We start from the raw sequence: 15,805 nt of genomic DNA on the forward strand, positions 1-15,805 counted from the left end.
GGTTAGAGGTTACAGTTCAAATTTCACAGTTCTCGGTACCAGAGAAAAATGTTGTGCCATTTTGTTTCGCCTTTGGTTAGCACTGTCAATCATCAGTTTTTGATTCAGTTGCAATCAGTCGGTTGTCAATCCAGAAACTTTGCAGTGTACTTGGCAGCATGAAAAACTAAACTTGTATTCAGATTGTGAATGGGTAATTAACAGGAAGCAAGAGAAGAGCATCCCTTTATGATCACTAAAGCCGGGCACACTGTACATTTATAATAGTTCTTTACAACTGTTGCTTGTCAGATTGTATGAACATGATCCCTGCTCTAAACCATGTCAATTAAATTCACATTTATTTGTATAGCGCTTTTCATGATATATATCGTTTCAAAGCAGCTTTACAGAGAATGCACGTCAACATTACGGTTTATAGAAATTTGGGAATGTGCATGTTGATCCAGATGATTGCGTCTTCTGAAGTCCCTGCAGGAGTTGGGCCGTCTCTTCAAAGGTGTTGCTCATCTGAGGTCTTCTTAAGAGGCTGGATCCAAGCTGAAGCTGATGTCCTCTCTAGTCACTTAGTAAAACATGTCACACTGTAGGATCTCAGTTTTTAAAACGAACGCATGCAAGAAGACTCGGCCAGAGGTTTACATCATCAATCCGTGACCCGTTTGGTGATTTACATGCAGAATAGAAATGGTGGCTAGCAGACAAAAACAATCTCTAGCCTTAATGGCCACGTTCACACAGTCATTTTTTGAGTTTGACAACCGCATTTACTTACAGGTGTCTCGAAATGTCTCGTTCACACAGCAACTTACAGTAGCGTTTAGAACACTGTCTGTATGAACGTGCAACGAGAGTCAAGCCCGTATTCTCTTACTAGTAACCATGACGACAGTGATCAATGTAATTTTAAAGGTGGAGACGTCCATAAAACTTAAAAGTATTATCACTTTTCACATGACAAGAGAGTAACTGAACCGCAAGTTCATCCATCAAAACTTCATTAACGAACATCATGTAAACACACGCTAGCCGGAGTCTTTGACCGACGCACACGCATGTCACGTCCTTTGCGACATCTTACACGTGTTTGAAACTTTTTTCCTTGTCAAAGCAGAGACCAGGATACGTTGGGATATCTTTCAAGCAGAAGTTACTCTTTATTGAGAAACACACTGTGTGTGTCGCTGTAGTCATCCAGTCTAAGGCAGTGTACTTGGTAGTTCATATACATTCAAGGGGGAGGGATACATGGAGTAAAGGAGGAGACGATATAAACAAAGCATGCAAATGCAGTGCAGGAATCGGCCCATTCCCTACATCTTCCAGTAGGGCTGCACGATTAATCGCATGAGATTGTCATGCGTGTCTCATCAGTAAAGCCGGTTCTGTGATTAGCGGTAAATGTCCATCACCTGCTTTCAAATGGAGCGGCACTTAATATACAGAGCCGTAGTTCGTGGACAAGCTACATAATATCGCGTTCATAATCGCAGATGAATCGCCTTCGATTATGAACACGATATTGCGTAGCTTGTCCGCGAACTACGGCTCTGTATATTAAGTGCCGCTCCATTTGAAAGCAGGTGATGGACATTTACCGCTAATCACAGAACCGGCTTTACTGATGAGACACGCATGACAATCTCATGCGATTAATCGTGCAGCCCTATCTCCCAGCCATGATCTCATCAACATAACTGTGTCATTCAAATGCATAGGTGCTAATCCAATCAGTCTGACAGTATCGCCCATACCTTTACATTATCATAGAGACAAAAGCACTGCTGTATCTTGAGCTTGTCCTGCCAAATGATCAGGAAGTACAAAAGGTTAATGTTACAGACACCTGGGCTGCCTGCCTTGATCTCCTTTGAATGTCATTATCTTTACCTCAAAATGTAAAACACAATGTACATAAAGTTTTCAGTTCATATACCATTACATTGGAATCTAGATATAACATAGCACAAATTTGTAATCCCACACACAGCATTTGAAAAAAAACACAAAACTGACATGAGCCGCTCCGATGACTGGATCTAACACCTTAAGATGACAGAGTACAGCTCACATCTCTGTCGCAGTAAGTTACTAAAAGCGAAACCACACACAAAACACCAGCACTCTTGCACTGTATGACGTGACAGACAACTAGTTGTCCAGTCCGGTTTCATTCACACAGCGCGAATATTCCGAGAATGCGGTTGTGAGATTCCGAGAATGCGGTTGTGAGTCCTGAACATTTACAGGTGTGAGTTCAGTTATAGAATGCGGTTGTCATTCCCGTAAATAACCGCACTGTGTGTGAACGCAACCGTATTAAGGACTCAAATACAGGACTGACAACCGTATTCTGCTGCTGTGTGAATGTGGCCAATTACAGGTCGACCGATAACGATATCTAGGTTGGACCACCCTGACCGTTTTTTTGCTGATAGTTTTTTGACCAAGCATATAGTTTTTTAAATGGTTACTGAATGAAAACAAACATAAATGGTGCTGAACTTTAATACAAAAAAAAAAAAAAAAAACGGTGCTGAACCATGAAAATGTACTGTACTTTTTAAATATAAGTATTAATAAATTAATTATACCTTGATCATATTAGTTCATAGTGCATCAACTAATGTTGAAATGCAACTTAAAAATGTATTTGTAAATGTTTAAATTAACAATGAACAATACATTTATTAACCTTAGTTAATGTTTTATTATTTGTAAAGTGTTACCTTTTTGATATAAATCCAAACAGTCATGCTTAAAGATGGACATTCTAAATATCTACACAAAGGCTATAGCATTGAAATTAGACACATGCATATTGTCTATACTTTCTTACTTTATTTGCTTGTTGAATATGTATCAAAATAACAAAATATGTATTACAGTGATGATAAAAAAGAACTGAAATTGGATGTGTTTCTGATTTAATTAGTTACTGTCGGCAAACATATCAGTTTGCTTTCTCATGTTACTAATTGTAAACATGCAACTTTGCTGCATAATGAATGCGACCAGCTGGATATAAACTAATGAAAATAATCGTGCCATTAAATATTTGGGTCGGACTTGCATGTGTTTTTGTCGCATTGTTTTAACTACTAATGTTGGCACCCTCTCAGCCTCGACGGCTGCTGTTCTCCACTAATACAACATCTAATCAAGAAATTAATTACTTTATAATTATACAAAAACATGTAGTGTATTGTATAAATACCGTTTTGTTGTCTGTGTTTTAAATCTGCATATGATTCTGAAGTGTTCCGCTCTATGCGTCAAAACAAAGACCACAAGGCGTCAGTGATAGTTTTTATTTCACCTCTAGAAAGGATTGGTGAGCGAACAAAACAAAACCTTGTGCATTTTCAGCTGTGTTAAGCGGATTCTGACTAACTTACTGGCTAGCACCTCTAATAGGCCATTGCGTTTGCGTGCTTAACAGATATTATTGTGATTGGCTATAAAGCTCAATGATTGTAAATTACACTGTAAAGAGAAACCTTTGACGCTCAGAGAGCACTCAAACAAACCGCAACAAGAGCGTTTGAAAGCAGCGTCTATCAGTGGGTACCGAATATACCCGATACTCTTTACTACCGGTACTGCAGAAATGCTGGTACTGTCAACTTTTTTTTTTTTTTTTTTTTTGACAATCCTACTCGTTTTCTCAATGCATTGATTACAAATCCTGCCTATGCATCTATCTTGGATTTTTGAATCGTGAATTATTTGTTTCATTCAAGAATCAATTTAAAATGGTAAATATTAATCGCGATTTTTTTTTTTTTTTTTTTTTTTTTTTTTTTTTTTAAGGTATCATTCAATATTTTAATATATATATACATTAATGCGCTTATGTTATTGCTTAATTGCTTACTGAATGTATCAGGTAATATTGTATGATTTAGATCAGTTTACTAATTAACGGTCATGGAAAATCTGAAAATAAATAGGTCATTTTAAAATGATTCCCAGACCAAGAAAACAAGTATTCAATGAGTTCACTTTCAAGTTGCTTGGTGCACAGCAGTAAACAATTTTAAGTAGTTTGTCTTTTTCTTACCTAAGATGCATTAGAAGCATTTACAAAATCCTATGAATGTACTTTATAATGAAGAATCGATAGATCAAATTAAATCTAATCCTATTGTGAATCAGTTTGAATCAAATCGTTCTGAATTTGCAAGAAACGTTCCTGAATGATATCGAAAACCTATGAATAATGAATCAAATCAATTCACACCCCTACTAAATAGTCATTTAGCAGACATTTTTATCTAGTATGAGTTGATGTACAGTATTTTACTACACTAACATTCCCCCAGTAGTCACCAGCTGTTCGTCTCTTTCGCTCACTCTTCATCTCTGTTTGTAGGGTCGAACTACGCCATGTCTAATGGAGGGGGTGGAGGAGGGGCCAGTAGCTCCACCCACCTGCTGGACCTGCTGGAAGAACCCATTCCAGGTGTGGGCACCTACGACGACTTCCACACCATCGACTGGGTCAGGGAGAAGTGCAAAGACAGAGAGCGCCACCGCAAGGTAACGAACGCATCGTCTGTTTTATATATGATGTGTATATATAAATATATATATATATATATATATATATATATATATATATAATATATATCAGGGGCGTTTCCTCCGAGTAGGCAAGGGAGGCAGTGCCTCCTCAAAAAAAATAGGATGAGAAAATAATCCATATTACATATAAAACAACACAAATATTACAAATTATGACATTAAAAAGAGCGCAAGTCACACGTATTTCTTAAGGAACACTGCCCAACAACGACACCCGCAGGTAAAGTTACACAGAGGAGTCATGCTTTACAGTCTATGGAGTCATGCCTCCCTTTCCTCTCATAGGAAACCATATAAAATCATCAGACCCCTGGCGTGCGGTGGGTTTTGTGGGGGGTAATTGAGAATGAATGGGCGAAAGTGACGTGAGAGGAGGCAATGTCTCCATCGCGCTATGATTGGATGTAATTGGTTATGATTGGATATGATTGGTTTGTGCGATAAATCCCGCCTCTTGTTGACATGCACATTCTCCGTGTCAGTCTGACTGAACAAATGATGGCGTCAATAGGAAGACTAATTTAAAAGTAAGTAAAAAGATCACCCAGTTAGATATCGGCACTTAATGTCACGACGAAATCAAACTTGAAATGGACTGAAAGCATGATGACTGTGGGTTTTTTTAGTGCAATCAGCTTGGTAAAATTAAAAATACAATTTGTGTCTGTGACAGACGGTGTTTATGGAGCATGACTGATGATCCAAAATATCCTAGGTTGACAATTAAAAAGAAAAACCGCAATACACAAATTTTAAACTCTATTTAAAACTCTATTTTATGTATATGTACAAATGAATAATGAAAGCAGTGCTTCACATTATAGAATATTTGAGTTCAAATCAGTCATATGTTTCAGATAAGTACATCATAAATCAAACTATATTTTTCTTCTTGTTCATCAAACTTTGTTCATGAATTGTTTGATATTAATATTTTGCTACCGGTGCTGGTGCAGTATCCAGGTTTCAGGGACAGTTGTGGCCTAATGGTTAGAGAGTCGGACTTTTAACACGAAGGTCGCGGGTTTGAGTCTCACTACCGGCAGGAAATGAAGGTGTGGAAGTGAATGAACAACGTTCTCTTCCACTCTCATTTACCCAAAACTAAGGTGCCCTTAAGCAAGGTACCTAACCCCCACTCACTCTCTGGGTGCCGCAGCAAAAAATGGCTGCCCACTGCTCTAGGTGTGTGTTCACAATGTGTGTGTGTGTTCGCCTTTGAGTGTGCGCACTTGGATGGGTGAAATGCAGAGCATGATGGGACACCATACTTGGTCACACATCATGTGACTTTATTTCCTAGAGCAAATATTCAAGAGTAGTAACATTTGAATGGACTTTTTTTAGCCAAATAAACCTCCTGCTTAACAGGATGTGACACTGCGGTTTTGAAACTGACCAACAATTGAATTTTGTCTCATATAAAATCAGCAGATTTGTGCATCTGTATTTACTCATGTTTTTTTTTTTTGTTTTTTTTTAATTCATCCTTGTAGATAAACAGTAAAAAGAAGGAATCAGCATGGGAATTCACCAAGAGTCTGTACGACGCCTGGTCAGGGTGGCTGGTGGTCACACTAACAGGACTTGCGTCAGGTAAACACCACACACACATACACATTCTTGTACATCATATCTTTGTGAGGACATTCATTGACATTGCAATCTCTAGCTCCTTTACCCTAACCCTACCCATCACAACTTAGAGCCTTATAACCTTACCCTTATAACCTTTTCTGTAAATCTAAGTCTTGACCCTCAAACAGGCTTTAAAGGGGTCAATTTACTCTTTGTCCTCACTAGGTCTAAAACTCAAACCGGTCCTCACAAATATAGTCATACAAGCACACACACACTGCTTCTCTCAAACTCACTTTCGATCCACCCACTCACACACACACACACACACACTCTTCATGAACAGAAATATTTGCAAGGTCGTCATGCTAGCACAAGCGACACTGTAAAGCAGATAAACAAATAAAAAAACCTTATTGAATAAAAACAAGTTGAGTAAATCTAATCTGCAGTAGTGAGTCCAGAAGAGTCGCAGAGCAGTTAAGTTCATTTAATCATACTGTTGGTTAAATATTAATCTCTAAATTCAGTGTCCAGATGATCTTTGAAAAGACTCATAACCAGAAACTGATAATGTTACTTTAATCCTTTTTTTTTTTTTCACCCACAGAGAACCATTAATAAAATAGACCTGCACACAGAAATTTTCCTCCACAAATCTCAATATCACGGTCACTTAACACACACACACACACACACACACACACACACACACACACACACACACACGTCTTCGAGCGTTGGTTTAATCTTCTGAACACATTAAGCTGAACTCAGCTTATTTCTTAAGTCACCCTGAGCTAGAGCATTTGCATTTTCAGTTATTTGTCAGACGTTTATTCAAAGCTACATACAGTAAACCTATTACAGAAACGGTAACTTCACTGTAAAAATTGTTGGTCAAATGTGGGCGGTGCCGCAGAGCCACACTCATATATTACGCCATCACCATGAATCAATGGTAGTTCGGTGTTTACCAGACGGAGGAAACTTTTCTGAAAAGTTCACTTTGGTGAGCTGTTCGGAACTCCCAAAAACGAACTCAAAACATTTGTTTTGTCTAGATTTGTTTGAAATGACATCACATCAAACCAGTTCATTCACATCGCACCAGTTTCACTTGAAGTGTATCTGGGCCTTTACCAATATATTGAATGAGTATTAATATATTGAATATATTAATATATTGAATGAGATGATGAAATATACTGTAAATAAGTTTTAAAATATACAGGCACCAATACATTATTGGTAAATATTTGAAACGTTATCACCATGTTTTTTTACAGGGTATTTTTGGCAACCACAGCTGCTGTTGTTTTGTGAATTGATTAGGTTATTTTTGCAGTGTCCTTCACAATGGTAACAGTCACCTGTCTTCATCCTTGTTCCCTCAGGAGCGTTAGCTGGTGTGATCGACATCGCCGCCGACTGGATGAACGATCTAAAGGAGGGCGTGTGTCTCAGTGCCATGTGGTTTAATCATGAGCAGTGCTGCTGGGGCTCCAATGAGACTACCTTCGCTGAGAGAGACAAGTGTCCTCAGTGGAAGACATGGGCCGAACTTATTTTGGGTCAGGCCGAGGTCAGTGTGTAACTTTATATATACTACCACTCAAATGTTTGGGGTCAGTAGGATTTCTTTTTTGTAAGGAATTAATACTTTTGCTGTAAGCGATTTCTGAGCAACGCTGTAGAAAATTTAAAAAACCAAACAAACAAATTTGTGAGTCTGTTCCGTGTGTGTGTGTGTGTGTGTGTGTGTGTGTGTGTGTGTGTGTGTGTGTGTGTGTGTGTGTGTGTGTGTGTGTGTGTGTGTGCTTTTGTTTATATTACATTGTGGGGACCAAATGTCCCCACAATGTAATGTACAGTTTGTTCAGTGTAAAATGCATTGAAGTCTATGGAAAGTCCCCACAATTCACAAAAACAAACATGTGTGTGTGTGTGTGTGTGTGTGTGCTGAAAAAAAAAAAAATTGTGTTTTTACATAGTCCTGGTTGGAGGAAAAACAAAGTGGATTGACGATCTGGGACTGGCCTCTAGGGACAGGCTCCAAAAGAGAGCAGAATCTCATTGAGTTCCATGTTAAATTGGCCAAGTTTATAGCAGAAAAAAACATATTTACAAGTTGGTTCAAATTGTGGTTTTGATCTATACTGATAATGTTGCCCTTCATGACAACTCTGAGGGGGGAGAATTTTAATTTTTTTATTTTTAACTCATTCTTTTAAATTATATTAAGCCTTAAAGTTTTGCATAATTAAGGGCGTGGTCACTTGAGTGACAGGTAGATGCCGCTGCTGTCTGTGAGCCGTCACTTTACCTCAGCTAATTCCAGCCGCTGAATTTGGCATCTCAGCCGTATTTGTGCTCGATTATTTTATACAATTATAAAATATGGCTTGCTACATAATATTCGAGACTGATGTGTGTCTGTGTAGATGTGCATGCATGCGGAAGAAACAGAACACACTTTGTTGGATCGTGGCATTGGCTGAAAGTTTTGGTTGTGAGATTTACTACAATGACAATGGCGGGAGGATATCAAAATCCGACAACACTGCTTGGATATTATAACTAAAACTGCTGCACTATTTTGAAAAAATATACTTTGGACACAGGCTCATTTGTTTGTTAGATACGATCGTATACAGTTTTACAACATAAACGCTGCTCAGATTTCATTATTTCTTGAAGAATGATGACAGAGAGCAGATCATTCAGAAGAAATGTGAAATGTTTTTTTGTTTTGCAATGGAGACTCATATTTTACCCAAGTGCCACGGATTGGATTCATCTCGCGATCTCTATTTCATTATAAAGGCATGAAGTCCCATTTGATTTTCCATGTTGTTATTTGCACATCCAACACTGGTCTATATCTAGATCTTAAAAAACAAAACAAAAAAAAAAACACAGTAGATTGACTTTAGAACTTTCTAATGATAAAACTCATCTTCATTAATATTTTAGATAGTATCTAGATAGATAGCTCCTTTGCTTGCTAACATGGTCACGTTGAGCTAGGCGGGCGTGGTTTCAGCAACCAATCACATCAGCTCAAACCACCTCCCCGCCTCTTTGCCCATTTTCAGTTATCTGGGAGTGACGTGCAGTCACATGTTGCTAAGATGGCCGCGGCCTCATTTTTGCGTCAAAACTGCTGTTCAGAACTCTATGGGTGACGTCACGGACGCTATGTCCATATTTTTTTACAGTCTATGGGTATTACCAAAGAGGAAAAGGTCAGAGGAATTTGATTGGAAGAAGGGATATAATCAGGCAAGAGCTTTAGGACCTGCATTAATATTATTTCCTTGCTGGAGAAGACCTAAGCGGGAAGGTCTGAAAATGGATAATGAGTTTGCATTGTTTCTGCTCAGTTTTGCTGTTTCACAGAACCAAGATATGCTGATGGGGATTGTTGCATAGTGGAGCTGCATGATTAATCATTAAAAGATTGCAATCTCAAATCAAACACCCACACAAACGTATTCCTAAATGACGATTCTCCTGTGCCTAATAATCTTTTGACAAATCACACTGGAGCATTAAGATCTGCGTTTGTGCTGCCGCTGATGCAGAGAGAGCAGTTGTCTTATACAGTATAGGAATGAAACAGCTTCTTTTTCAACCACACAGCGTCTTTTCAACCACACAGTATTGTATTGATCACAGCATTACACCAGTAGGTGGCGAAAAGGGACTGTTAAAAATGTATATTGTCACTGAATAATTCTTTCAAAAAATTTGTTCAAATGTGGTGATTCATCCAGTAATTAAGTATCAATGAGTGAATCATGGAATCATTCATTCAGACCTTTTTTTTTTTTTTTTTTTCAATAATTTATTCAGATTAAGTAAATATTTTAAGTAGACTAGCAATTAAGATTTTGTTTTGTTTAGTTATCTGTTCAGAATTGTGGGAGAATCTAAATTTTTCCCGAATTGTGCAGCTCTATCGCATAGCCAGCGTGTTTGTTATTTTGGGGGCAGAGCAATGATGGGAGGGGTGTGTTTGTTTGTGTGTCGATTTCAAGTGTTTCCCAGAAATCGCTTGCTGCACCTTTAAGCCAGAAGGCATTTAATTGATCAAAAGTGGCAGTACAGACATTTATAATGTTACAAAAAATACCATTTCAAATAAATGTGTATATATACTTTAAACTTTATATTTGTAAAGTAAAACTGGACACAAAAATATGAATCAGCACAACTGATCATGTGACACTGAAGACTGGAGTAATGATGCTGAAAATTCAACTTTGATCACAGGAATATAATAATATTCAAATAGAAAATGGCTATTTTAAATGGTAATAATATTTCACAATATTTCTGCTTTTGCTGTATTTTTGATCAAATAAATGCAGGCTTGGTGGGCAAAAGAGACCCCAAATTAAAAAAGAGACCCCCTATTAAACCCCAAACCTTTAAACTCCTTTAAACTAAGTATATACCAGATGAATTCATTATAATGTGTGTTTGGCTTTATTAATCGCTCTTGTCTTTGTCGTCTAGGGTCCCGGCTCCTATATCATGAACTACTTCATGTTCACATTTTGGGCACTGTCCTTCGCCTTCCTGGCCGTGTCTCTGGTGAAGGTGTTTGCGCCGTACGCCTGTGGGTCTGGAATACCTGAGGTAATCCTGCAGATCATTTATAGATAATCCTTCATATCTCCAAAAAGTCTTTAGTTATATCATATTTATAAAAGGAAGATACGCTGTACCGAGTCTTTCTGAAAACAGCCGAGTGCCTGGTGGCGTGCCGTGTAAGCGGAGCTAAAGAGTGACAAGCATTTGCAGCTTTTGTGTAGCGATCCTCTGCAAGCTATCAATGGTCAGCTAAATTTAAACACACACAATACACCATCGCATTATCCATGGATAACTTTTGAATCGCTATAATGAATATAGCGTATAGTGAAGGATGAATAATGAATTTATGAATTCAGTACATTCATGTTGTTTACATTATATGCACTTAGGCACCTATTGCCAACAAAACAGACATTTGAAGCAGTTTTACTCACCACCTGTGGTTCCGACTCATGACCAGGATCATCATCTCTGTGACTGCTCCATCTTTCAGTTTCAAACAATCTGTAAATTCAGCGTAGAACTGGGCCTTGCTTATGAAACCATAAGTGCCAATCCTGAGGGCTCGACCAGCCACGGAAAAACACGAGATATTCTCCATTCATTTAACCAATAAAAAAGTGATTGAAACTATCAGTTTCTATGGTTATTATAATAATAAATATTAAGTTGTAATGTGTGAGGAAAAAAACTCTCAGCTCCACTTAGAGCTGGGTTCTTTGGGAAGCAAGGTTATCTTACCCTCACAACCAAAAACACACTTCTTTGGTGACATTGTTGATTTCGTGAAGTCCTGTGACCTGTGCAGCACTGCCGACGACTTCCGTAAAGCCAAACGGGCGTTGATGGGCGTGCTCCTGCTCTCTCGCTCTGATCTACGTGTGCGCGCGCTCTTCTGACCTATCTGACATCACACAGCCCCATACTCTGAAAAAGAACGCAAAGTTTATGAGGATTTGGAAGAGTATTTTTGGCACAGAAATACTCCGTTATACGTCCAACACACGTTTTGAAACTTTGCCCATGTTTAGCATGAGAATCCAACTCTTTAACAGTGTAAATAAGTCAGAATACATGAAATAGCATTATACTCCCCCTTTAAATTGTCTTTCAGTTTTAGTAAATGGTTATATAAAATAGTCCTGCTTGCAAATCAAACTTGCAAATTGTAAGACCAGCAGGTATTTACTGGAAAATATCAAATTATCATGCTTTAATTATGATGTTGCTTAATTTTATGTCACCAGCAAAATCATTGTGAATATTTGTTATATGCAGCAGTGAAATGGTGTGCACCAGATTAGTGAATGTTCTTAACAGGTCATGTGACCACTGAGAATGAAACTGCATTAGCTCTGATTTTGTCACCGTTTCTATGGTTACCAAAAGTGTTATGCAAGTTTTACAACAGCACTTAGTCCAGAGAGGTTTTGTTCAGTTAAACAAAGAGAAGCCACCTTCCATCAATAGAGTACAATGGTCATGAAAGGAGGTGTATAACCTTCAAAAACTGTCAACATGAAAAGGTTAAACAACAAAGTTGTGTTGTTTGTAATTTATTAGATTTTTTTAATGTGTTTTATAAATGTATAAGATAATCTTATAATCTTATCTTTAAATAAATTAAACAAATTCAAACCATATAAAAATAAATACATTTTATTTTACGATACAACACAAACCTAATGTGTGTTTTTTGTTGTTTTTTCAGTTAGATGATAAATGTGTACTTCTGTACTTCCTGTCAGTTAAAGGAAAATATTTGTATGGCATTTTCATTTTTTTGGCCTAAAGAGAAAAAAAGATTTAAATATAAGCTGAAAATATGCCGCCCCACCCCTCCTTGTTCAGCGATCAGGTTTCACTCTCACGCAGCATGTTTTGTAACTTAGCAAAAGGCTAAGCTTCTGAAGATTCGACTGCATGTACCTTTCACGTTCACCTGAAAAGCAAAGTCCGCTCAAATAACTTGCCGACATTAAATTTCTCTGGACTTGTTTCTTTTTGCAGCAGCCCTACTGTACTGTAACATGGTGTGGTATAGCCGTACTGGGCAACGCTGGTAAAGTGACGCTACCCTCTCATGGGATTTGTGCCGCTAATGATATAACAATCACGTGACACTAAAGTGTGTGGTGGAAAGTGCCAGATGATATTTAAGATGCTTCATTGCTTATGCCAAATGATAAACAAAATAAGTTGAATTATTTAATATTTCAAACTGCCCCACTAATCGATCATTCAAAATGTTTTATAATCATACCTGATGTTTTTTTTTTCTGTCTCTCTCTCTCAGATTAAAACCATCCTGAGCGGCTTTATTATCCGAGGGTACCTAGGAAAGTGGACCCTGATGATAAAGACCATCACTCTGGTTCTGGCCGTGGCATCGGGCCTCAGTCTCGGGAAGGAAGGTCCGCTGGTCCACGTGGCCTGTTGCTGTGGCAACATTTTTTCCTACCTCTTCCCCAAATACAGCAAAAATGAGGCCAAGAAACGAGAGGTTAGCCATCATTAGTTGGCATAGCCTCATTCTGATAGGGTTTTGTCAAAATCTGGATATTACCTGCAGTTTCAATATGTAGACAGTGAGATTTAGCCAGTGATGCCTCTGTCTGTGACTATGTTTGTCGCTCTGCTCTCAGGTTTTGTCCGCGGCATCGGCTGCTGGTGTATCTGTGGCGTTTGGGGCTCCAATAGGAGGAGTTCTGTTCAGTCTGGAGGAGGTGAGTCCCTTCCCTCCCTTCCTTCAAATTTCTCTTGATTTGGGATGTCAAAAGTACCCATAAAAGGAGTGTAGATTTACACTAATGTTCAAAAGTTTGAGGTCAAGTAGTGTTTTTAAATGTTTTTGAAAGAAGTATCTTCTGCTCACCAAGGTTGCATTTATTTGATCAAAAATACAGTAAAAACAGTAATATTTAAAGTAGCTGTTTTTTATGTAAATATATTTTAAAATGTGATTTTCAAACTGTCACATGATCCTTTAGAAATCATTTTAATATGCTGATTTGCTGCTCAAGAAACTCAAGATTTATGATTATCAATGTTGAAAACCGTGACATATTTCAAAAGAACTGCATTTCAAAAAGATTCAAAAGAGCAGCATTTATATGAAATAGAAATCTTATGTAACATCATAAATGTCTTTATGTTTTTACTTTTGATCAATTTAACACATCCTTGATGAATTAAAGTATTAATTTCTTTTCAAATAAAAAAAAACAATAGACTATCCGGCCATAATAGACTATAAATATTGGGCATTATTTCTAACTCATTAATAGCAGTGATGGGCGATATAAGAAAAACTGTATATCACGACATTCTTAAAATTTTAGTGACAACGATGTATATAAAAAGTCATGAATATACAATATATGAAAGTACTCTTGTCTAAATCTATTCAACGTTGTATTTTTTCCAGAGATTTATGTGGAGTGTAGTTGATGTGTAATAATGTGCTGTAATATTCCTCTCCTCTCTCAGGTCAGTTACTATTTCCCTTTGAAGACGCTGTGGCGCTCATTCTTCGCTGCTCTGGTGGCTGCGTTTGTGCTGCGCTCCATAAACCCATTCGGGAACAGCCGGCTGGTGCTGTTCTACGTGGAGTACCACACGCCCTGGTACCTGTTCGAGCTCTTCCCCTTCATCCTGCTGGGAGTGTTTGGTGGACTGTGGGGAGCCTTCTTCATCCGGGCCAACATCGCCTGGTGCCGCCGCCGCAAATCCACACGCTTCGGTAAATACACTACATTTAGTCATATTTGGGTTATTTTTGTTTTTTAGTATTTTGGTATAATTGATATACTATTATAGTTAATTTTTTTTTATTTGATTTGATTTAATGTTTTAATGTTTTTTTTATGGTTTTAGTTTTTAACGATAACCGATAACGATAATTAACGATAACGATAGCATTTCTTCTGATTTTTGGCTGAAATATGACCTTTACATGTTTTTTAGGGAAGTACCCGGTGTTGGAGGTGATAACGGTGGCAGCCATCACGGCCATCGTAGCGTTCCCGAATCCGTACACGAGGCAGAACACCAGCGAGCTGATTAAGGAGCTGTTCACGGACTGTGGCCCGCTGGAGTCCTCACAGCTCTGCCAGTACCGCAGCCAGATGAATGGTAGTCAGGCGTATCCGCAGGGATCAGATGCCGCTGCCACCCCGGGCGTTTACTCTGCCATGTGGCAGCTCAGCCTAGCGCTCATCTTCAAAATCATCATGACCATCTTCACCTTCGGCCTGAAGGTGAAAATCCAGTGTTTGCGGTTTGCTTTTTGCTTTTTCTTTTCGTGATGCCACTGTTTCAGTAGTTTAATGCCAATAGCATGACTAATAGCCAATAGCAAAACTGAAACTAATAATTTGGCACATCACTAAATATTTACTAGTCCTTCTATATGGTGAAGGCAAGGCTCATGAATATTAATTATGTGTATATGACATTTGCATATTAGGCCCAACTGATTTGCTACAAAGCAGGTTTTCGAATCCTACTATAGTAAATGCTCTTGATAGGTCTTCAAAGCAATGTTAGCATGACCAAATTAATATTCATGAGCCTAACTTTTGCAAGTACCAACAGTTCAAATTACAACACTTTTATAACCCTCCTTTTCATATTACAGTATTGAGAACAAATTATTTGTATGTTTTCACTAATCAGAATTTTTGGCGGAAAATATGTCCCTGTGGTAAAATATCAGGTTTTCAGTATTGTTTATATGTCTATCTGGTGTTTTTAATATGCTTTAAGACAAACCATGTGCAAATTCATAAGTCAACACCATTGCTTAGTATTTTCTATTTAAAACTGCAATGAAAAAAAGACCTTCTCAAACCTGGTTTGTGTAACATTAGCAATACATTAATAGCTGTTTGATATGATGTTTAGCTTTGATGTTTTTAAGTAGTAAATGTATTCACGTTCAATTGTAAGAGAGTATAGCCTAAAAAAAAGAACCCCTACACACACACACACACACACACCTATGCACCCTCGTCTCTCTCACGCGCCAGTAAGA

At 38.0% G+C, this 15,805-nt stretch overlaps 1 protein-coding gene across 15 annotated transcripts in view; it reads left to right on the forward strand.

The window, feature by feature from the left end:
• The window catches only part of clcn3 (chloride channel 3), a 104,480-nt gene that overhangs the window by 72,445 nt on the left and 16,230 nt on the right, over positions 1-15,805 (forward strand). For all 15 annotated transcript variants that reach the window (XR_010896362.1, XR_010896361.1, XM_067399851.1 and 12 more), the window contains 8 exons: positions 4,376-4,542; positions 6,084-6,183; positions 7,563-7,750; positions 10,690-10,812; positions 13,067-13,273; positions 13,416-13,496; positions 14,260-14,512; positions 14,737-15,029. Coding sequence is in view for 13 of the 15 variants with exons in the window: in XM_067399851.1 (XP_067255952.1) it covers positions 4,376-4,542; positions 6,084-6,183; positions 7,563-7,750; positions 10,690-10,812; positions 13,067-13,273; positions 13,416-13,496; positions 14,260-14,512; positions 14,737-15,029 (1,412 nt within the window). In the remaining 2 variants the exon portion in view is untranslated. The remainder of the gene's footprint in view (positions 1-4,375; positions 4,543-6,083; positions 6,184-7,562; positions 7,751-10,689; positions 10,813-13,066; positions 13,274-13,415; positions 13,497-14,259; positions 14,513-14,736; positions 15,030-15,805) is intronic.

This window comes from Chanodichthys erythropterus, chromosome 11, assembly GCF_024489055.1.
Source record: "Chanodichthys erythropterus isolate Z2021 chromosome 11, ASM2448905v1, whole genome shotgun sequence".
NCBI lineage: Eukaryota > Metazoa > Chordata > Actinopteri > Cypriniformes > Xenocyprididae > Chanodichthys > Chanodichthys erythropterus.